General features: G+C 39.8%; 2 protein-coding genes across 6 annotated transcripts in view; one reads left to right on the forward strand and one right to left on the reverse strand.

Moving 5' to 3' along the window:
* Positions 1-403: 403 nt before the first annotated feature.
* tubgcp3 (tubulin, gamma complex associated protein 3) lies at positions 404-16,296 on the reverse strand. Its single transcript, XM_042513206.1, is given in 25 exon segments — positions 404-2,059; positions 2,878-2,972; positions 3,100-3,216; positions 3,293-3,433; positions 3,524-3,655; positions 4,063-4,151; positions 5,113-5,248; positions 5,350-5,418; positions 5,508-5,643; positions 5,738-5,902; positions 5,904-5,925; positions 6,884-6,992; positions 7,094-7,204; positions 9,133-9,261; positions 9,263-9,328; positions 9,331-9,444; positions 9,536-9,604; positions 9,702-9,827; positions 11,245-11,357; positions 12,050-12,228; positions 12,886-13,094; positions 13,186-13,263; positions 13,966-14,033; positions 14,678-14,785; positions 16,129-16,296. Coding segments are annotated over 25 exon segments (2,724 nt in total). The 5' UTR covers positions 16,205-16,296; the 3' UTR covers positions 404-1,992.
* atp11a (ATPase phospholipid transporting 11A) overlaps positions 13,038-24,400 on the forward strand; it is a 54,396-nt gene continuing 43,033 nt past the window's right edge. For 4 of the 5 annotated variants that reach the window (XM_042513202.1, XM_042513203.1, XM_042513204.1 and 1 more), the window contains exon 1: positions 18,644-19,065. In XM_042513202.1, coding sequence (XP_042369136.1) covers positions 19,021-19,065 — 45 coding nt within the window. In that variant the 5' untranslated portion in view covers positions 18,644-19,020. Of the gene's footprint in view, positions 13,106-14,705; positions 14,805-18,643; positions 19,066-24,400 lie in introns of those variants that run through there. The other variant, XM_042513201.1, reaches the window with a different exon arrangement.

The raw sequence follows: 24,400 nt of genomic DNA on the forward strand, positions 1-24,400 counted from the left end.
AAGGATTTTTTTTGTCTGTATGAGCCAGATGTGTTTTCATGTCAGTGGAAGCAGAATTGTAAGCGAGTGCGTCATTATAGATCCTGTGTATGATTGTGATTGGACAGCTGACCTGACACTAAAAAACCCTGGATTTTAAGGAGGAGAGAGCGGAGGACTAGGGTTAGACCGATATACTGGTGTGTCAATACTGATTATAAATATTCAGTATGCTGAAGACTGTCAGTCTGAACAGTTTCAGTGTCTTATGCAGTAAATACTGTTTGTTTCAGGGTCATTCTGATGTTCCCCAGTCCTACATCCGTGCCCTCTGATGGTCCTATGTTCCCTGTTTCTAAATAGCAGCTCCATTTTTGCTTAATTTGACATGGCTAGGGTTAGGTTAAGCGGCTATAATAAAGAAATTATACTAGACTCCGGCCCCATGATACAATATCATCAGAGTATTTAAGTCACAATACAGTATTGCAATAACATACGTTGTAATTTAATGCCTTTTTACAATGCAAAATGATACCCTCAAAGGAAAAAGTCAACCTGCGTTTTATGTAATGTGAAGTTTTACAGATGAAGTTTCTTCAGTCATTTTTCTTGCAGCAAAATGTATTTAGCAGACTGAAAAAGCAATTGATTTTGTTATTCTGAAGGGCTACCAAAGTGTCTTTTGTATTTGCAATATTAGGTTATATGATTAAAAACTTAATAGTTGGTGTCTGTGTTTTGATACAGTATTGCCACACAAATTATTGCAAAATGATGCTGTACCGATATTTTCTTCCACCCCTGCCTTAGAGCTACTGGGGCACCTCAAAAGTTACTCTCCAAAGATTTTTCAGCCCTAAATTTAAAATAATATGAATTAATCAATAACTTACTTAACCAAACAAACAAAACATAAAAAAGAACATTCATTTTTAAACATTTTAGGGTCAAAAAATAGATAGTAGTTGATTATTGCATTTTCCAAACAGGTTACAATTAGGGAAGAGATTTGGGGTCAGGTTAGTTTATTTCTGAAATATTTTAACTTGAAAACGGTCAAATTTGACCAAAACACAACAGCAGGATTGATTTGTGCCGACAGAATATTGACCCAGGGAATTTAGGATTTCGAGAACATAAAACTTTGGGAACTGCAGACCCGTAAAACATAGGACCCTGGGAAGATAAAATCCTGGGAATTTAGGACCCTGACAACATAGAACCGTGGGAACATAGGACTTTAGGAACATATGACCCTGGGAACATGAATGCACTCCTGTTTGTTTCCATCATAACAAGAACAAGTATCCAGTAGAAACATGTTCACTGACGGAATAATTGTTCCTAAAATGCTCAGATTTAATCATTTTAATAACTGCTACAAATACAAAATTGAAAAAAGTATCAATATCACACCAGTATCGGTTGAACTCTAGTGAGAAGATGCGAAGCCACAAGTGTTGACGTGTGAAGATGCATATATACACAAACATACATTTTTGCATAAACTCTATGTACATACATTGTGTGTGTTGGGACTTGATTTGGCAACCACGCTGAGAAAAAAGAGTTTTTCTCTCATTAATAAGGCATGCCATGTGACTCGGGGAGCTCAGTCTGACAGCTGCTTTTATTTACCTCCTCACTCTGTTTTCCCAAATTGACCTCATGTTTTGCAGATTTCTTGCAGAATTTCAAGCAGTCTGTTTTGGGTGTTTACTCAGCACATCACGACAAGCTCTGAAAGTTTCGATTGACTGGACTTTATTCCTTTGTGATCCCACGCAGCCGACTTCGCCAGAGCTGTCTGCGTGATGTCATCACTTGGCGACAGCTGCCGCTGCTGTAACGCCAGAGCAGTGCTGGATCTCTCCTCCAAGGCATGACATCATCCCGACATGAAGCGCTTCAAGTCTGCTGGCCGGCCCGTCTCTGTGAGTGCACACTGTGATGTCATACGCCATGCTCCAACGACCGGATGCGTCGCCTGTCGATGCCATCAACGTCATGTCACATATTTGATGGTCGCCGCCCGCGGGTGGCGCCTAGTGAGGCTCGAAGCCTCGGCTCTCTGGCCCTGTAGAGGAATCAAAAGAATTATTTTAATTGTTTTAATTAAAATTACCCTTCCATTAATAGCTTTAAATTTGGGCACAAGAGAACCACAGAGATCATTCCTGTGCTGACAAATGCTGTCTGACATTTGACCTCTCAAATCCATAAATGAGAGTTTTTAGTCACTCACCATTAGTGTTGGGTTGATTTCTGGTTTTGTCAGTCTTGTTTGGTGTCCAAGCTTAAACCAGTTAGTTTATGCAAACCGGCTGAACTGACATTTTAAAAGTAGCCTAAGTCACAGCACCAAATCCAGCTCAAACTGCATTAGTAATTAGCAATATGACAGCATGAAGATTATGATGCAATATGACGCAGACACTGCTGTCCAATAGGTTGTGTTATTTACTGCTTACTATTATTATTATTTCCCATCCTCCTCCTGATGGAAAATATTATACCAAACTCCCTTTAATAAATATAACGTTTTAACAAAACTCTAGAAACACGCAGTACAAGAGAACTGAGACTTGTTCACGTTCTTGTGTAACCCTGGCTTATGACTGTTGACAATGTTTACATCACTGAGCCTCAGTATGAGTATGAGCCAAAACTAAAAACTTACAATAATATTAAAAATGTTTGATTTAGTCAAATCGCCAAGACAGGAAAAAGACTGACCTAAATCAGCTCGGACTGAGTTTTATGACCACCTTACACCAAATGATCAGGAGTGCGCACACACTGAGGTAAAACCCTCAGGATTTTATCCTGACACTGGTGTCACTTGTCTGCCACAGTGAAATTGCTTAAAAAGTTGTCATGAGTTGTGAAACAAACCTGTAGTGTTCATTGAAGTCCAGTCTGAAGCTGAGGAAACGAAGACTCTCATCCGAACTGGTCATCAGCAACACCAGGAACTGCTGAACGATGGTCTGAAGGAAGGAGAGAGAGGTGAGGAGAGACGGAGAGAAAAGAAGATATAAAACGGCTTATTGCATTGAAGGATGTGCCAAATGCAAATAAATGACAGCTGCTCCTGCAGGCGGATCAGGCTGATACCTGGTAGAAGTGTGTGAGGATGCGGAGCTGCGAGTGCATGTTTGGTATGGTTTTCTGAAACTTCTGAATCCTCTTCTTCTCCTCTGCTTCCTGTTCGGCCGTCACTCCCCACTGACCCTGAATCAGACAGAAGAGTATCATTCGTTGTGTTCCCATCATCCCTCTGCTTTTCTTTTTGTATTTAGCCTCCCACCTCCTCCTCTCTCTGTTGCTTCTTCTCTTCAAACTGTAGTCGGAGGGTGAGTTCTTCCAGGGCCGAGCGGTAGAGGGAGTCCTGTGCGCTCTGGAACTCAATGATCTGGTCGAATATGGCCCTCAGCTGGGTCAAAAGAGACTGCACAGACAGATAGATACAGAGTTCAAGGACGCTTTTGTGTTATAATCTACTTTTCTAAAATCCATAACATTATTGTGTGTGCATTACCCTGCTGTTATTGTCCAGCAGGCACCTCGAAATGACGCTGTCAAGGAAGACGTCGTGGGCAGCGATGATGTGGTCGAGGTCCTGAGCCTGCTGCACTTTGTTCCACAGCTCGTCCCAAGAGCACTCAAGCACCTGAAAAACAGGAATGGCATTGGTCTTTTATTTGAAATCATATACGTTACAGTCAGTGTGGTCCGGCTCTGATATGATGGTGGCGCCTTTCTGTCCACAGTCAATATGGATTTCTTAAAATTTGTGTAATTGTTTGATCAGATGTCTGAGCAGAGAAATCGTTACTGTCTGAGAAATGAATATCCCCTCTAAAACAAGCTTTTCAGTCTGACTTTCAGAGTAGTTTGAACCTGCAACCTTTTAAAATTGAGTTAATCTCACAAACTTCAAGGCTGCACTTGATCCTGTAAATCAGAGTCCTGCAGCGCTGCATTTAACAGACGCAGCAGATCGCCTCCCGCTGTAATTGCTGCTTTTTACTGATGTTTTACAGCCCGTGATGGTAACGGCACTGCTAATGGTCTGACCTCGAAGGTGATGTAGTACTGCATTTGGTGGATGAAGTGGACCATCTCGGAGGCCAGGATGTGACACTGATGCAGCACACCGGACAACTCTGGAGGGTAAAAAGCACAACGGCAGGTAAAAGATAAGTTTCTCCCTTTTTAAAAAAAAAAAAAAGAGTTGACAAAAACTTATAGAGATCTTTAAAGGAATACACCACCCCCCAAAATGATCATTTGTATATCAGTTATTCCCTGTGTTGTAATGAATATATGAAGAAAAATTTGACTATCTTGCACGTCTCTATGTTGGACAAAGATTTCAAAAATAGAGAAACTTCTTGATGAAAAACAGACATAAAGGTTGGTGTTTAAAAACAGCAAAACTAAATCAAAACATTGGTTTTCAAACTCTCGCAGAACTGGTTCAGTGTAATACGGTCTCATTTATCCAGCCGTATGCTCAGTACTTCACATACAGACAGCCTTTTCTAACGTGGAACTGAACTAAAAGGGATATTCATAGATGCTCTCGTCCAGGGTTCCTGCAGCTGAAGTCAAGGTATGTTTAAAACTTTTTAAGGATCCGCAGGAACCCAGACTCCACTGATATAACAGTGATTTTACCTCACTGAGCGCATGATCTGCTGGTTAACCACAGCCTCACTCAGTGAGTATTGTGTGACTTTAGTGTTTGGATTCACCAAAGTCACACAATAACACAAACCAACTAACCCACCGAAGCAACGGTAGGACAGCAGCTCCCGTGTTCAGCAATACAGATTTACTATTTATGTCAAATACTTTGAAAAGAACATAGATGAGTTTGAGAAGTACTTGAAAGACACTTGGATTATACTGTACAGGCTGTCTGTAAACAGATGTTTTGATATAGTTTTGCTGTTGTTAAATGCTCAGTTCATCAGGAATTTTCTCAGTTTTCAGATTCTTTGTTCACCATAGCGGCATATTTTACATCAAAGTAACCTAAAGAACAGCATCCATAAAAATGGAAACAACACAAACAGTGTTTTCCCCATGTATGTGTGTGTGTGTGTGTGTGTGTTTATGTACCAGGCATGGTTTTGAGCAGCTTTGCATTACACATTTGTCCCTTCCAGATGTCAGTCAGTGTGTACTCCATCCTCTTTGCCCGCCACAGGAAATTAAAGACGCGCAGGTAGTGGCCCATACACTCCCTCGTGAACACCTGAAACACACACACACACACATATATATACAAACATATGATAACAGCAGCAATAAATGGACATTATGTTGAGAGCTGTATTGAAAGTGTGCATGTGGTACCGTAGCAATGGGTCCATCAACGTGGTAGTCCAGACTGAAAACATCCCAGCCAGTATCACCTGGAGACACCTGCAGCCAACGAAAGACAGATGTCAAAAGATAATAAATCTCTCACACACACACACACACACACACACACACACACACACACACACACACTCTAGCAGGCGAACATCCAGCCTCTTGAGGATCTCTGCGTTGTCAAACTGGGCGTTTGTGGCTCTGACTGCCGTCTCTAAGATACCAGTAAGGTTGTGTTGATACAAAGTGGTGGCAGGACGCACCAACTCTGGTCTGGGACCAAAAAATCAGATACAGTATCATGAGTATTTTGTCTTATTGATAATCGAACGCTGATCATGATATATTCAAAGTGTGTGTTGCTAACTTGAGCAGGTCCATGAGGTGTCTGATGAAGTCTCCCTGGCCCAGCAGCAGGTATCTCCTCATGGCCTGCAGATGCTCCAGCAGCAGGTAGTTGCGGTTGAGGACGTCCAGCAGGTATTTGCTGGTGTCAAAGTAGGCGGCGTCGATCTTCTCCTGAAACGCCCCCCAGGTCCGACAGCAGCTCTGCAGCTATGAGAGCATCGAGATGAAAAGGTTCTCAAGTGGAGTTTTAACTTTTAATGTTCTGCATGAGTTTTCCCATAAAAAAGGATTTGCTGCTCTATCATGATTTTTGTAATAATGTTATGTGCAACGCAATGATATATTTTGCTTTATCATCAGGGTCAAACATGCAAATATCCGCATCAGGCCTCTGCTGCTGCTGCTGCTGCAGGATGACGGAGAGGACAGCGTGATGTCCTTCAGCAGATACAGTAAAAGCTGCAGATCAAACTGGTCAGATGAAGTCCTACAGACGTGATCAATAGAAGACAGCTAAGTATATCTCTTTGCTATGCATAGTCAAAAGGAGCGCAGGACAAGGCCAGTGAGCGGTAAGAGCATCGATCATGGCCTGTCCACTAGCCTCCGTCAATATAACAATATCAATACGAGGACGAAACAAAAAAGGACGCTTATTGCCACTGTCAGCCGATTCAAAAATATAACACTAAATAAGAAAGAAAACAAAACAATAAAGAGAATCGATTAGGCCGGCAGTATCATTGACTTTTACATTTTAAGCATATTGTTTTTCCTTAAACCTGAGCAAATGATTTTAATTTCTTTCAAAAACACGGGGCAATGATGAAGGCAACGAGCAACTGGACAAGACCGAAAAATCTGCACCAAATTAGAGAAAGAACAAACAAATACAAACAAGAAAAAAGTTTAAAATAAAAAATAATGTGTATTAATTTTATATATTTTATAATTATAAATACTTGGAACTTTGGATCCTTTTTCTTATTATACTAAAAAGATGCACTTTGGACTAATATTTTCTAACAATAATTTCTAATAATTATGTCAAGAAGACTCTTTCAATCGTAACTATGCCCAGAAACAAAGAACAGATATAACCATGCTTATTTCACTCTAAATAGGAGAGTGTGAGGCAACATGGGAGAGAAATCGAGACTCTCACCATCTTTGGGTGTATCTGCAGACGTGGACGCTGGTGTCATTTTGCCCGGCGGTGTTCTGTCGTGACAAACTTGATGCAGGAAGTTGATGGATTTACCGATCAGCAGCACCTAGAGGTGAGCAAGAGAGATTTAATGAGTTGATATGACTACATGTCAACAGTCTTACTTGTTTGTGTAAAGCAATAAGATGTGTGATAGTGTGTGTGTACCTTGCGGGCCTGATCCATGGTGATGAAGGAGGGGATCATTGACTTCCTGAGGGAGTACTTGTCGTGCCACAGACGATCTGTCTTCACGTTGGGATCTGATGCTACAAAGAACTGGAAAACAATCAAATAATTAACAATAAATAATAATAATAATAATAATAAAAATAATAATAATAATAATAATGATGTTTTTTGTAGAACTGATCCCACTGTCCAAAGAAAGCCCTCAACCTGAATGGACTCTCATGAAACCTTTGAAAGAGTGAAGTTAAGAGTCAAACACTGGATGGAGAGCTCAACAGACAGAGTGTACCATCCATGACAGAGGTCTTCATCTATTGTCACGTTCACTTATTTTGTCCATTAAGTTCAAAGAGTTACTACAGTAGCTTCAACTGGCTTTCTAATGGGCATGCTGAAGGCTGCGTACTGCATGTATACTGACTCCAACTGTCAGCCTCACTATGAATCCAGCTCTACGCAGCACTTTCACATCAGCTACTAGCTGAAATAAGAGTGTACGGGAATTTTTACTATGATACTGATTAGCGGTGCCTTTGTCTTCCTCTCTTTCTCTCTCTCTCTCACACACACATTAAAACTACATCCCTCTTTTGCTTTTCAAACCCACTTTAGATGAAACTGGCTAAACTGACCGCAGCAGTAATTTGGGAAATAACAATATGGGGCACTGGATATGATGAATTTACTGTTTGTCAGACCACACACCCCAGCCAGATTAAAGCCAGCGGTGTGGACACATTTCGGTCATCCGATGGTCAGCAATGAAACTGATCCTCTATATTTAGTTTTGTTAATTGTATGTGAAGTCACCTTAGTTTAAATTTTACTTTATTAGTCATATGTAGGTTACAATAACATGTATTGGACAAGAGAACAGGTCAGTTCAGCAATAAAAGCACTAGTTGCAATAAACATGATATCAGATGAAGTGACAATAAAATGTAAGATAAGACAGGATGACATAAATAAATAGCGTAAACTTAAACTGATATTTATTTTTAGTTGGCTTAAAACTACTAATCAGTGAAGGCGGAGTTTGCGCAGCCTCTGTTTGATTATATGTACGTGATGTGGTGGTTAGTTATCAGTTAATAGTGATTATTTTCCAACCCCGCTAAAAATAGTGGATAACTGTAGTGGAAGTCTGTGAGGTCATTTTTTTGTGTGTGTGTGTGTGTGTGTGTGTGTGTAAAAACCATGTGTTGTTAATGATGTGTGCCTCAGTGTCATCATTTGGGATCAAATTCATTCATGATCTGCTTGCTTAATATCACAGATTTCTGGTCTTTTTACTGGCTTCTTATTTTTCAGGAGGAAAAAACAGCAACACGTCACACAATCTAACTCCACGCTTTGTCATACCCATGTTTCTGCAAAGTTCAGGTAAATTCCACATTCACTAACAAGTGTCACTGATTTGAGACATTAAAAACATGTATTATTAGTAAAATATAAGGCAGCTGAACTACAAATGTACAGTTAAATTGTGTCTCCTGTCATGACCTAAAACATCTCATATTTACTCCGTAATTACAGGTGTTGTTTATCGCATGTGTTTAACAGACTGTGCGTGTGTGATCTCCAGGGTAATTTCCCTCCTGAAAGGTGCCATAATTTTATCTCTGTGTTGTTAAACACAGCACTTAAGACCAGAGTCCACTGATGACTAATGCTTAATGCTGGACACATAAATACTGTGTGTGTGAGAGGGAAACAGAAGGAGAGAAAAGGGCAGGAGGAAGTAAAGGAGAAACATCCATCACCGGGCTCTCCATTACACTCCTCTCATCAGTCCTCATTGAAGAAGCTGTCCTGCCTCTCCCCCCGCTCTTTATTCCTCTCCTCCCTCCTCCTCTCAGTAATGTTCTCTCTCATTGGGGTCAAACGTCAGAGCAGCTCAACGGAACAATGTTCCAAAAATGACCAGTAAATTCCTGCTGGGCCTCTGGGAAGCAAAATCTCTCATTAAGCATCCGACACCAAATTTAGGGCAGAAAAGAAGTGTGTGTGTGTACCTCGTGGTAGGTGTCTTCTAGCTCTCCATCATAGATCCACCTGTAGAGGAAGTTGAGGATGGGGTGTGACACCAGGCTGAGGATGTGTTGAACCAGCGCTCTCATCTGCGGGTCGCCCGTTTTCCCGTATTTCCCCGTAAGAGTGGACGGCCGAGGCCAGCTCGCCTCCTTTCCGACCTTGGCAGAAGTCGACGAGGGGGCGGCCAGCGTTTTGAGTCGGACTTTGGGGTCGTACATCCAGACCAGGAGCCTTCTGAGAGTCAGAGTGCTCTCTGTGCACACGGTCACACCCTGCTCATCCTCCACCTGCAACTACGACACACAAACAGACACAGCAACATTATCATCAAATGCTTTTACATGAACTTCTCTGTGAGCTCTAGGCCTTGTTTGATGTGTGTACCTGGGAGTGGAGGACCGACAGCAGCCTGTAATACTCCTTCAGCTCCTGGTGGAGGGAGGCGCAGAAGCTCTGAGCGGAGAGGAGGAGAGAGGAGGACACACAGATGAAAATCTATGCTTTGGTAGATTATATACAAAAAGAACATATATGGAAAGCGCAGACACACCTGTCCGACCAGTCCGAAGGCCCGGTCCAGGCTCCTGGCGTCGGTGTACTTCCTGACTTTGTTGTGGAGCCAGCCGAGCTCGGCCAGTCTGCTGCTGGTGTCTCTCAGGGACTTACACAGCACCACCTGGTGAGGAACAACACACATTACAACACGTACACAACATCCAGGAGTCATTAGGACTGCAACTAGGATTATTTTAATGATTAGTTTTTTATTCTGTTAACTAGTTTCTTGATGAATCAATTAGTAGTTTGGTCTATAAAATGTCAGAAAGTGCCAATCAGTGTTTCCAAAAGCCCAAAAATGATGTCTTCAAATGTCTTGTTTTGTCCACAACGCAAAGATATTCTGTTTATTGTCACAGAGGAGTAAACAAACCAGAAAAATATTCACATTGAAAGGGCAGTTTGAAGCTTTTGAAGGCTGTATGAGGTACATATCCAAAGTCAGTGTATTACATTAAGTAGATTATGGCAGCACAATGCATATCTTGAGTCAGTAAACATAATACTTTGTAAGTCGATGTTCGTAGCTTTAAAGGATTTTTCTTCACATTTTGCATGCACGACACACTAGACTCTGGTGAGATTATGTTACTCACTGAAATTGGCATTGATAAGATACATTTACAATTTTAAAGGTGCAATTTGTAACTTTCATGCACGAACGAGCTTAATAAAAAATAATCTTGTGTGCAGTTTGCTGGCACAAATTTAATTTTGGAACCTCTGACAGAATTTATGGAGATTCCCGTATTAACATAATGTACCAGCTGTGACTGGGCTGCTGTGGTTTTGCAGCGACTGTTTTTTTTTCCAGCTGAGTAAGATTCACATTTAATGATGCATTAATTTTTTTTATCTGTTAAAAAAAAACCCTCTTATCCAGAGAGCTTTGTGAAGGGAAGTTAAGTGGCCATAGAAGAGTCCAAAATATTTCCATCCTTGACTCATTTATTTTCGGCCTCAGTGGTTCCTTCTCCATCAGGACGGTGACAGCAGATTGACCACGAGTCTATGTTTAGCACCACTGAGAGGATATGGGACAGGTTACATCTAAGGCCTTTCCTATCAATAATACGAGAGAGGACGATGAAAGGGGAATAAAAGAAAACTGACAGGACAGAGAAAAGAAAAGAGAAAAAAGAGAGGTCGATGTGGCTGGGAGCCAAAGAGCTTCTTATTGATCTGTTGAATCTTTCTTTTAAAGTCCAATCAACAACAGCGGTCTTGATACCATATTGTCTGCTCTGGATATGTGGTGGCCTTTATAACTCTGCTTTATTTAAACAAAACAAACAAAAAAAGAAGATATATTAAACAGCGACTGCTAATGAACAGATTCTCTGTTATTTAAAAAATATGGATAAATAAGCTGATTTTCACTATACAAACAGCCACCATGTGTTCTGCTCGTTTCAGGCGTTTCGGGACGGTGTCGACCAGAGCTGCACTGTGAGGTTACTCTGGGTAATGTGTGCAACCCGCTGAACTAATGAGGCCATTAAAAACTTTGCGGGGCTGGATGCAGGTTCACGTACCTTGCTGTCTATTTTGTAGCAGTTATCCTGGGCGCTCATCTTGATGAACTTGCCATCGATTCCCTGGAAGACGTAGAGGATGTCCCGCACCAGCGCCGCCTCGCTCACCTCCCCTGTGCCAACAGAGGACAAGAGGACAAGAGGACAGACAATTAGCTGGGACTCAGTAGGTGCTCTCATTTTGAAATGAAAACATTTGAGTCAAAGTAGGCTACAAACTGCAAAAAAAAGTTTGTATAATTTTTTTTTTTTTTTTTAAAAAAAAAAAAAAAAAAAAAAGAACATTTTGTATCACTTTGACTGATATCAATCACTTATGTTGAATTTGTGAAAAAAGTTGTTTTTTTCATGCCTCTGGAAAGTGAAGACTTAAAAAACGGAGAAAATATTTGATAATTTAAGTCATAGGCAACTGCGTTTTACAACAGCAAAACTATATCAAAACATCCAAACTTTCACACAACTCATGAAGTGTAAGTGCCATTTATCTAGTCGTGTGTTCTTGATTGATCGATTGATAACTCTGACTTTTCGTTTCGTTCTCCATCAGAAAGGGCAGTCTGTTTGGGAAGCACTGACTGCAGGTATGACTGGATAGATGATTTTTGGATTGGATTGGTATGGGAGTTTGTGAACAAAAGTTTTGATATAGTTTTTTCTGTTGGTAACGATGGACCCTTATGACTTCCATTCATAAAGAAAATTCTCGGTTTTTGGATATTATCTATATATATATATATATATATATATATATATATCTTATTATATATTATATTATATTATTCTGCTTTGTAGATGTCACTCACATCAGGGCGAGGACGGACCACTCTGGAGGAGGGAACTGGGGGTCCAATTGGAGGTCCGAGAGGTGGTCGAGTGGCGAGAGGGGCCAGAGCGGAGGAGGGAGAGCAGCTTACAGGAAGAGCCCAGGCCAGCCGAGAGCCCAGAGGCTGAGCAGCTCCTGCTGCAGACTGAGGGGGTTGACTGAGACACACACACACACACACACACATGCACACAGATATCGTCCTTTTACTAACACTTCAATATGCTATATTTTTTTTTTTTTTTTTCTGATTTGAGTCCCATAGAAACACAAAAGACTGTTTTGTACATCCAACAGCAACTTGCATTTAGAGATCTCCTGTTGGACAATGTACTCGTTTACAATTCAATACCATGAGACCTTTTTTTATGTTTGGAGTGGGGATTTGCGCTTTCGTGACTAAAAAGGTGAGCCCGGACAGCTTGATGGTCATGTTTATCTGAGGAGCTTCTGCATTATTAATGAGCATAAATGGAATTAAATGGCCTTCTGATGCCTCATAAAAACAGATTTATAAGAGGTCGGGCTGAGAAGCAAGTCATTTTCTGGTGCTAATTGATGCTTCCTTTATGTGGCTCTGAGTGTTTTTACAGGACGAGCATCAGATAAATAACCCTTCTCCCCAGAGCCTTTCACAGGAATCTGCTTAAACACAGCTGATGAGTGTGACTCAGTTATGAAAATGTGAGTGGGTTCGCTTCTCTATTAATGCATCATCTGATTACTTAATAACTCGAAAAACTAGCAGTTTTGTTATTGGCATAATGTGTCTTCAACAGGTGTGTTTATGCATGGAAGCTGATCTGAAAACTCACCCAGCCAGCAGCGACTGCGGCGTTGGCGTGGGTCCGTTCAGGGTGTAGACGCCCAGACTGGAGATGCCGCTGGTCCCCACGCTGGCTGACAGGCCGGCGCTCCTCTCCACGTAGCCCAGGGCGAGGCTCTGCGGCCGGGTGCAGTAGAACGGGGTGGAGTGGGCGTCTCTGGGGAGGGCCTGGGCAAAGAGTGCTCCATAATTTCCAACCTGATGAGAAGGTGAGGGGAATCACCCACATACTTTATTAATATCATACCTTTATAATTCGTAAAGAAAGTCTTAAACCTGTGTGTCTCACCCTGCTGGAGGGTTTTCGGGGGTCTTCAGAGAGGCTGAGCAGCAGGTAGAGAACAGACCAGCGATGCTTCAGAACACTCTGTCAAAAACACAACATCCCATCAGCTAAACTTCCCCATAATATGTCAAAGAAACTGCAAAAAATATCTAACATTAACATCTAATTACCCTTTGAAACCTGGATCAGCTTCATTTGTCTTTTGCTGCTTTTAGACACCTTTCACAAGCAGTTAAACATTTTTTTAAAATGTAAGCGGTTTGATATTTTATTATGTTTCGAAAACATGATATAATGCACAATTGGCAACTTGGCATGAGATATCCAGCAAACTGCAAAAAAAATAGTAAAAGGTGACAGGCAAACTACCTGAAAATTGGCTTTAAAACGAGAGTGATTAGAATAATATCAAATAACAAAACAGTTTTTTAAATCATATATTTAAAATTAGATCACAGAAGAAAAATATTATTATTATTATTTTATTATTATTATTATTATTATTATTATTTATATTTATCAATTTATTTTAGCACACTTTTTTCAACTCGTTTTTCAGTTTTATTCTATTCTATCTTTTTCTTTTTTGTTGCCAATTTAAGGTAATTTTCTTGGAATTTATTACTAATTTCTTGTTAAGTTCCTTATTGCTGCTTTCCAGCAGAAATCAAGCAAATTTGCTCAGGTTTCAAAGGGTTAATACATATAACATAATACATTGCATGTTCTTGTAAAAGCCTTAATCTGAGCGGAGAAAATACGCTGACAGACACAAATACCAACCTGTGTCTGAAGTTTTCTGTGCAGCTCTGAGAACAGTGCAGCGTCTGCTTCTCTCCTCTGCTTCAGCACTGCAACACCATTGAGACAAATTTAAAGAAATAAAAAAAAACTCTCCAAAGACACCTTATTTGGGATTTGAAAATAACTTAAACTGCACAGTAAGACATAAAAAGGAGAAAATAAACTGCTGAGGAACATGAGGTCCATCAGGCTGCACAGCTCGCTCTGTTCTGCAGCACAAAGAAAGCCATTGTTGCACTGTGAGTGTAAAATACAAAAGACCTCAAATAATTTTGATGTCTTAAATTTGCAGATTTTAAGAGCTGGGCTATATTTTTCTCAGCAGCTCCATAACCCTACACAATACTTAAACAAGGTCCCATAAATCCACCTAAAGACCGTGAATAAATGATCAGTCTGTACAGTAATGCTGTGCTATTTTTGTTTTATTTTCTGCATCAAAGCTTTGATCAATGTTTTCCTTCTAATGGTACTACCTTGGCTCATGAAAGTCCACTGGGATTTTCTGTTATTGTGCAATAAACACTTTTTGTGTGGAGTGGCTGCAACATAAAAGGCATATAAAAAACCACCTGACAACAACAGAGATGGGCAGCTGTGTCTGGTTGATTAGGAAAAATATACTGTAGGTCACTTATAGAAAGTATTCCCTGGTCACTGGGGGACAATGTTTGTCCTAAAGGGCACTTACATTCTTTCTTGATCTTCTCTGACACCAGGAACTCATCCCGTTCAATAGTGGGGGCGTAATTACTGCCAATGACTCGCACTGCGTACTGGAACTGGTGGGCAACTTCAGCTGGAGGAATAAACAGCAGGTAAAAACTAAAAGGCAAAACAGCCAACACTTTGAAGCAACAACAGATGTAACCAGAAGATTATTGTCTTGACTTTTGCTGCTATTTCAAAATTAATAATATATACAGGGTTCCCACACAGTTTCATGGACAAAATCTCAAAACGTTTCAATTACTTTTCAAAGAACCATTGTGAGTTTATTTTCTTGCCAAACTTGCTTGGTGTTTCTAAACATATTAGATTGAAACTCAATTCAAACATAATTTCAGCTGGCTGGCACATGTGAAGGGAGCGACGTAACGCAGGACAAAAATGTAGAAACATACGTGATGGTAAATCAAAACTTCACATATCGACACATATTAAAGCAATGTCATTATGACAGCTAAAGAATACAAACCTGCTGTTACCCTACATAACGTTATTTTTAAAGAAAACATCGTGACACCTCAGCCACACTGTTACCCTGATCAATAATGAACAGTCCCTAACATTCTAGCTTTGGATAAAAATAACAGCTAACATGCCTGCAAACGTGTCCTGCAAAGCTTTGGTGTGTGCAATCACAAAATTAAAGCTGCAATCGCGTCAACACGACTGAAAGCAAGGATCAAACTGCTATTTTTTCCTCTATCTGATCAAATATGCAAATCTGGGATGTCTGCATCCAGCAGCCTGGGCCTGCAGCTAGCAAGACCCAAGTGCACCCAATAACCATGCAAACTGAGTGTTGATCATTGGAGCACGTTAATACATAGCTGGAGATAACAGCCAACCACTGTATTTATTCAGGCTAACAATGTGTTACAGTGACAGCTGGAAGTACGATGAGGCTGTTCAGCGGGATGTGCAGTGTCTAGCCAAGCCCATTGGCTGACAGCTAGCCCCGCTAACGTACGTCTGTTGTCCGTCGCCGCTAAAGTGATACAAAATTCAATTTACTTCTATTAACAATCAGTCTGTTATTTAAGTGTGTGCTTGTCTAACTGCATTAAAGAAATGAGCAATGTGCTCTTTTTAATTCGGCTTATGTCCCAACGACCAAGACACCGTATTTCAGTAATATCCCAACCGTATCCTAAAACTTTCCGTTACAAAAACACAGCGGGTTAGGCCGGCGTAAGCAGTGTTAACTTCTGATTAATATCAAAATCTGTGCCGCGAGGTGTTAAAATGATAAGCCGAATTAGCCAGCAGACAATACAGATTCAGCCGATGTCTTTATATAATGTGTACAACATATACGATCACTAATGGAAATAGCAACGACAAAGTGCCGGTTTTTTGAATGGGGTTTGCTGTGACTAGCGCGCAGCGTGCTAGCGGTAACGTTCACCGATGTACCTTCGCTTTTCCCCGTGATCCTGCAGCAGAGGCTCTGGAGAAGCACGTTGGGTGATTTCTGATCCAGGGTCGCCATGCTGTAGCGGCAAATGTTGCGTATGTTGCCCGATGATTGAATAAATGGCAGTAAATAATATGGACTAACTCAAGTCCGCTACTACCAACAACGCCATTTTGACAAGTTGCGTCAAGTTAGCACCACGCAGGAAGGATGTGACCCGGCACGAGCGCTATGTTTCCTTCAAAATAAGAGCAAACCTTTTTCATTCAGTTTGCAAACGCCTGCCAATTAGAAAGAATTATTTAATGAAGGCAAAATATCAAGCTATTTTTGAAGTATTTTGGATAAGATGGAAGTTAAAACTAATTAATAGTGTAATACTAGGTATGTGAGTCGAAGATTAGCCTACATCTAAATTATAAGAGAGTCTATAATGTAAATCAGAGTATCTAATCGATTTCTTGCACATTTTTCAGCTCTTCTTCCTGATAATTACTATGAGAGAAATCACAAACTTCAACTTCAAAATGATGGCAACAATGCAAAATAGATACTCCATAGCCTGTTCATTGACACTGATTATTGTCTTTTATCAATACTGACAGCAACCACTGGCATTTAGAATTGCATGGACAATAGAAAAAAAGACAAAACTGATTTTAGAATAATCGATATTTATGCATGTGTTGGAAATATAGGACTGGAATAAAGAAACAAATATGCTACCCAGGGGTTGCACCTTAACACCTTTCATAATCCTTTTTAGTCTGATTTGTTGTCAGCAATAGGCTATAAAATCTTTTTTTTTTTTTTTTTTTTAAGAATGTAGAACTGATCAATGTTTATCTCAGTGCGTGCACTGGTCTTTTCACATGGACCTACTGTAAACCATCAGACTTCACTGTAACATTTAAATAGAGGTGAAAGTTTTATGACCAGAAAAATACTCCCCTGACCTTAGACCGCTTTCATATTAATTACACAGTTGGTCTATGCTGGTTTTGGCAGAGGGTTAAAACTGCTCTGAATTATAACCTTATAACCTATGTGTCTTTGGCAATGCTGAAAATGTAAAAAAGATATAGCCAACTATGAAACATCAAAAATACTCTATGGCAAAGGCTAAAAGTATGACAAACCTGAAATACATACCAAATACATAACATTTTTGAGTTCTAATAATGACAATACAACTATTTAAGAATAATCTCACTGTTTCAAAAAGCAAAAGTACTGAATGGCTTTTTCTCCAAAAAGTTTAACCTGTTTTGGGGGGGTTTACTTTGAAGGTAACAACCGGATATGGTGATTGTTACTTTTGTTAAATTGACGCTGGTGTTTCAACAGAACCCGCCGAAAAGCGTCTCCAGGAAACAGAGAAAGGACAAATGAATGAAAATATTCCCCTCTGGAAACACAGCACCACGATTTATAGTTCTGACCCGTCTGACCTCAACGAAACAGTCAACAGTTACAAACTTATGGCTTAATAATGGCTTAATAATAACGCATTAATTACTTGCATTTTTTTCTGCAGCAGCAGTAGTTATAACTGTAGATATGAAATATCTCTAGAGTGAAAAAAAAAGATTTTACCATGCTAATTTTCTGTATTGAAAAGTTGGAAATAGGAAGTCAGAGTAATGTTACACACACACACACACACACACACACACAGGCTGTATTTTATGCAGAATCTGAATCTGAATCTGAATATTTGAGGGTGACATAAACAATCATAACACTCCTTTTTGCTGCAATCGTATGGTTTTGAGATTAATAATTGATTAATGTAAAAATTGATGTAATTATAATGGTTAATGATTTTGTCATATTGTTAAAAATATTGTCATTGCAAAAATCCCCTGAAATATCATGATATCATTTTACAGCCATATCGCCCACCTCTTGTACACAATAAAAACAAGAACTAAGGAAACGCTATCAAAAGTGAGGAAACTGCAGAGGCAGGATAAAACTTTGCAACTGATAAAAAAAGAAAAAACATAGATGAATCAAAACTCAAAACAGTAGATAAAAAAAAGAAATGGAAGGATAACATCACAAAGTAGAATAAATAAATATGTTGATAATATTAATATCTTATATATTTAATAATAAATACCAGTACAAGATGGTCGTTAAAATGTTTGTATTGAAATATACTCTTGTGAGGAAAAATACACATTTGTATGAGATCTTTATTTATGGTTTCAGCACCATGTGGGTGGACAGCACTGGGGTGTCCACATCTGGACAGCTCCCCAACACACACACACACACACTGTAAAATGTATGCACTGTCGTCTCATTGCATCTTGCAGAGTTTAATTAAAGTTATTGCTAATGTTGTCTTTGGTGCACCATGACGCCCCGTCCCGAACAAACAAATCAATATACTAATTAACTGAAACGTTCAATCAATTACGCCCCCAAAACACTAGAGAGCGCATGCGCTCACCTCCAGTCACGGCCACCACCTGGCTCCTCGTGACGCAGGGGAGAGAAAAGCTCCTTTGGCCGCGGCGCGAGACAAGAAGATTATTAGTCCACGCGCAGAGAGGGGGAGAGGAGGAGACGAGATACAGTCCTCACTCTCAGGAGGAGCAGCCCACTTGTCTGTGCCTGCATGAACTGTCTGAAAACAGACGCACACTCCTCCTGTCACCAGTAAAGCCAGTTACAGTCCCCAGTAGGTGAGTTCAGGTTGTTTGGCGCACCTTTGACGGACCGAGCGTCTTTTTTGTTTAATCCAGGAAGAAGAAAAGGGAAAGTCATGGACAAAGGAGGAGAATTAAAAAGAAGTTAGCGCCTACAGTGAAGTCACCTCCAGGAAAAACGACCCAGAAAGAAGGAGAAGAAGAAGCGTCCGGAGAGGAAAGGGGAGCAGGATGGGGATGGATTTCAGCACTCTTCGGACCCTCATCAGCAGATATGTAAGTTTTTACTTTCCTGTTCGTGCTTTATATTTTGCTTATTCCGACCTCTTGTTCTCTGCACACCGCAGCTCTTTACAATAAGATAAACACAAAGCTTTTATCACTGTTGGTTTCAAATTCCGCCGAAGCAGCTACTCATCCGGATTAAGTTTCACTCGCGGCAGGGAGTGGAGAGAAACTCACTGGGAAATGATAAGGAAACGACGTGACGCCTGAAAACAAACTGTGACTCATTTTCACAGGAAGTTGTGATTTGTTTTAAAGTGTGTTTTTTGTTTTCAACAAAAACAATAGCACTTTTGGCAGATAGTCATTCCAATGGTGCAAACTACGTCCAAATATTATTTATTGACGAATTTTAAAATTTACAGTACAGTACAGTAAAACAGTCATAGATTCATTTTCAGTGTTAACCCTGAGAAATCTGGACTTCTATGATTTCTTTGAAAAACATGGAAAGAAAGCAGTGAGCAATTGACGAAGAAATGACACAAAAATGAGCAAGAAATTAGTTGGGTTTTTTTAAGAAAAAAAAATATGAAAAAAATTACCCAAACAGTAAAATAAATCCAAAAAAGCCAAGAAAACTGCCACAAAAAAAGAAAAAAAAAATGCAAAGTTTAAAGAAAAAATAAAGAAAATGATTATGAAAAAATGCTTGTAAATTATAATAGTTCTCTCAAATTATGTTAACTATGATAATTGTGAACATAGTCTAGTTTTAGAAATGTTTGCCTTGCTTTTTATAAAACAATACACTATAGGGTGTATTATAAAGGGTTGACATACACCATGGTTGGTTATAAAGCTTTTTTAAAAAAATTTTTATTCATTTAAGTGCTATTTAATGCAGTATTTTTGACTTTTTCATCACCATGGATGTTTAAATGACAGATTCTTTAATTAGATTTGGCAAACACCCTAATTATTATTTGGCACATGAAGATATTAATTAAGGTATTACAGCACATCATCTTCAAACTCACCAGCATTCAGTCAACAAATCAGAGCGGTTCCTGAATAAGTGAAAGGTGGAGTCACTTAACGTTATCACCAGTTGTAATGCAGACTACCTACTCAGTCATGACAGAACATGCAAAGAGCTGCAGACAGACGGCAATAACTCACAGAAAAAGTGCATTTTTCCAGCAGCATATTTTGCATAGTTTAACCTTTTTTTTGCATCTGATAAAATAAAATAGTTGAAGTCATGTGTGTGCTAATCACTTAAATTAATGACGCTGCGTCTCCCTGTTGAACAAGACTAAAGTCAGTCACATGAATTATGTAATCCAGTTGTTTTCTCCCTGCTCGTCTAATCGATGGCCAGCAGTGGAGCAGCCGGACTGTACGGCTGTGAGTTGCATTAGGCTCCACAGTAATGTGTTTGACAATAATCCAGGCAGAGCAAAACCCCGTTTACAGGAGCACCACTGAGGTTTATACCCGGCTCCGTGCTCAGCTGAGGCTCAGACACGGTCTCCCAACTGTTACAAATGGCTGATTAGATAAAACCCCCTGCTGTGTGGAGGCTGAAATGGAGCCTCATGGTAAGAAACATGCTCAGACGGGGCTGTGGCTGGGAGGATGTGGGATGCTGATGAGGTCTGCTGCTGTAATTGATCTGGAAAACTGCTTTAGATAAATGGGTTGGGGTTAAATTGATTGTACTGCCGCTGCAAAAACCCGGATGCAAAGAGACTGCTGAATGCTTAAGATGAGGGTTAGGAACATTTATCTGGTTGTCAATATTGGGGCTTTATGAAATATCAGTCAATACTCGGAGCCAGCGGTATGATGGAGGATTCTCCCTCTGATTGTGTCTGTAAAAGTAACGAATAAGAAAGTGATAGCCTGATATATCCTTTTAAAAAAAGCTAATGTGAAATATGAGTGATTTCTAGTTTTTGTTTTGTAGAAGGGATGAAAAATGCATCCAACCCCTGACAAGACTTTGTTTCACGGGGCCAATTAAACTGGCATCACTTGTCGCTTTGTGGGCTGACAGCCGTGATGCTTTGGGCATGTTGAGGTTTGTCTTTGATCAGGAAACTAATAGACAGAAAACAACATCTGTGATTCACGTGCGGCGATAAACATCCAGGTGTAATAACAATAAACAATAAACAGAGCAGAAGCAGGACAATCCCGTTGAAACACATTTGAATCTGCAGTCCATGCACGCTTTGTTTTCACCCATTGCAGTCAAATGATCAGAGTGTTCTCAGTCAGTGTGCTCAAGATGATTTTTTTTGATGTTGCAAAAATCAGATCTGGAATTGAGCATAAATAAATCCACATTTTCACTTTTCGACAAATCTGTTTATAATAAAGCCATAGGGAGTTCAAAATATGTGCTGAAATAATCACTAAATTAAACCCACCTTGTAAGAAACTTAAGAATTTTAAATGAATGTTATTTTCTGTGAACACTGTGCCATAGATCATAATTGGTTATTACCTACAAAAAAACTTTTTGGAGTCTGTAAATCAAAAAGAATGAATTGCTGTCTATGATGTGACGAAAGATGTTGAGAGCAGTAATTTTTTCAAAAGCACATTTCAGTGCACAGATATAGTTTAAGGCAAGTACTCTAAGTTTGTAGAAGCTATTAAATTTATTCAGATATTTTTTCAGTGACTTTCACAGAGCTGAAAGGATCGGTCAATTAATCCATTAGATTATAGCCTGGATATTCTGATAATTGATTAATCTTGGTGGTAATTTTTCACACAAAAATGTACGATACTCCGTGGTTCCAGGTTCTCAATTTTTAGACCACATCTCTGTGTAGTAGCACACTGGATGTCTTTGGTTTTTGGATTGTTTCTATTGGCGTTACCTTTGAGTTGTGATGGATGTCACTATTTTAGGACAATTAGATGCTTAATCTGCTTGGATTAATCAAGGAAATAGCAAAATTAGCAGCAAATTAATCAACAGTAAACAATAAATAGAAGTTGCAGCTCCAGAGAATTATCTTTTAATATGCATCTAAATGTAGCCTACAATATAAAATTTCTCCTGGCAGTCAAGCCAATTAAAAAAATACATAATTAGTGTTGTCAGATATCAACGGTAGCTATGCTAAATTCACTTAAAGGAACACTTCACCCACAACATGATTATTTACATATTAATTACTCTGTTTTACATTTAATTTGTGATGCAAATTTTTCCACAGTGAACAAAGAATCCAGAAAAACAGAGAAAACTTTTACTCTCACTCTCATACAGCTCATACAGTATAATCAAAATCTTCCATGTTCTGTACTTCCCAAACAAAAAGCATTTCCTAAAACCGTACAATTTAAAAAAGCTTCACATTCAAGTAGCGTGACTGGGCAAGCTCGTGCGTTTAAACTCTGCACGTGCATGCCTTTGAACAGACTTCAAACGCCCGCGCTTGCCCAGGCGCGCTATACTTCTTTGTGCGTGAGACTGCAGAGGGGTTTTATTTAGAAAGGGTTTAGCAAAAATGCATGTGTTTGGGAAGCACTGAGCACACGACTGGATAAATGAGACTTTGATTGTACCTCAACAGTAAACAGATGTTTTCACATAGTTTTTCTCCTTATGCACTATCTACTTCAATTCATCAAAAGTCTTCTCCTTTGTTTTAGATCCTTGTTTCAGTAGTTTTCTTAACAAATTCAGTGTAACACGGGGTAAATAATAGATATACAAAAGGTCATTTTGTGGGTGAAGTATTCCTTTAATGCGACAATATGTGAAAAATATGTGTGACATTATTTTAATTAAATGTAACTAAGGGCCACGTTGTACCACTTGGATACCATTTGTACAGTTGCAGAGTTATTTAGCCTCTCCACTTGCTGTCATCTCTGATGTGGAAAGAAGGCAGAGGACGTTATGTAAGCCTACAGATATCTATTAAAGTGTAACATGTAGAGTTTGTAGCTGTCGCTCCTGTCTTGGCTGAATGAGAACAAAATGTAATCTCAGTGACAAGTCGGAGCACTGAGACCTAGTGTACTTGTACTGTACTCTCTCTGCTGGCTCTCCTCCCTTCTTCTGCGCTCTTCTTCTGAAAGTTTTAGAAGGACAATTTCCTGTTCTAAATTCTCTCTGTGCAATACTTCACTGACAAATTATTCTATTATTCTTTTTTTCACCATATAACCTTTTTCTTCATTTTGCATGTTGACCTCTGTGTCCTGTCTGCTTTACTAACATCATAGTCTCTTACAGTTAATTCCATGTTGTCCTTTTTGTGTTTTACCTATTTTGGTCTCTTTGTTCCACTTCGTGAACGATTTGACATCCTTGTTTTTTTTTTTTTTTTAAATCTGTGTGTGATTGTGGCTGTTATGAAGTAACTACCCTAGTTCTCTATTTGGTGTAAAAATAGGATAACACATTCACCGCATTGACACACATAGTGGCTGTTTAAAAACAATGCAGCAGAGATGAGGTGTTAGTTTACTGATGAAAATGTTACAAAAGCAGCACCAGTCTGTGCTTCGCATGTATTATCATTCAAGCCTAAGACTTAATAGTCTTTTTTTTTTTAAAGAGCAGATATAAAGAGGATTAAATGTAGGTATCGTTTGACTGCAGAAGTTTTGGTACCGCTCAGTACTGGGTTATTCTGGGCCAAGACCCTGAAGGTATGGCCTACTGATACCCAGCCCGAGCTGTAAATGAAACAAACTAGAGATGTCATGTCAGTGCAGAGGTGAGCTAAAAGCCGCCGGGCAGCATTCCTCTGCTGCTGACGATCTGGATTCCTCGACAGGAAGTGCCTCTCCTCTCTCTCTTTCTAGCTTCCTGCTTTCACATAGTGGATTAAAGGGTTACTGGTGTTCACTATACCCTCACACACTTAATCCATTTTGCAGCTATGCTTTCAAATAAGCGAATCACTTATCCACTGCTTATTAACCACCTGCTGTATGTTCAGATTTGTACGTTATGTTTCCTTTCCATTGCAGTAGCAGTCTGTAGCATGAAGCATGTTAGCTGATCTGTGCATACAAGACAGGAATAACCGTTGACAGTAAGTGAATAGCAGCTGGTGATCATATTGTCTCTGTAGTGTTACTGTTAAGCGGGCAGGTGGAATTCAGTAGTAGCCAGGTGACGCAGAGGGCAGCGGATCACATGAACTCTTTGGCTCTGTCTCGTTGTCAATAATTCATACGCAGACTGGCTGACAATGTGGGCTGACGTTTGTCTGTGGAGCTTCTTATGGAGTCCTCGCTCAGCAGGGCTGCTCAGTGAGGGGTCCAGGGATGACCGGGGGTGATTGAGGGGGGTACCATGGGTTCCCCAGGAAAATGAGGATCACATAAATGCCATTAATATTTG

The sequence above is a fragment of the Plectropomus leopardus genome, chromosome 24 (genome assembly GCF_008729295.1).
Source record: "Plectropomus leopardus isolate mb chromosome 24, YSFRI_Pleo_2.0, whole genome shotgun sequence".
NCBI lineage: Eukaryota > Metazoa > Chordata > Actinopteri > Perciformes > Serranidae > Plectropomus > Plectropomus leopardus.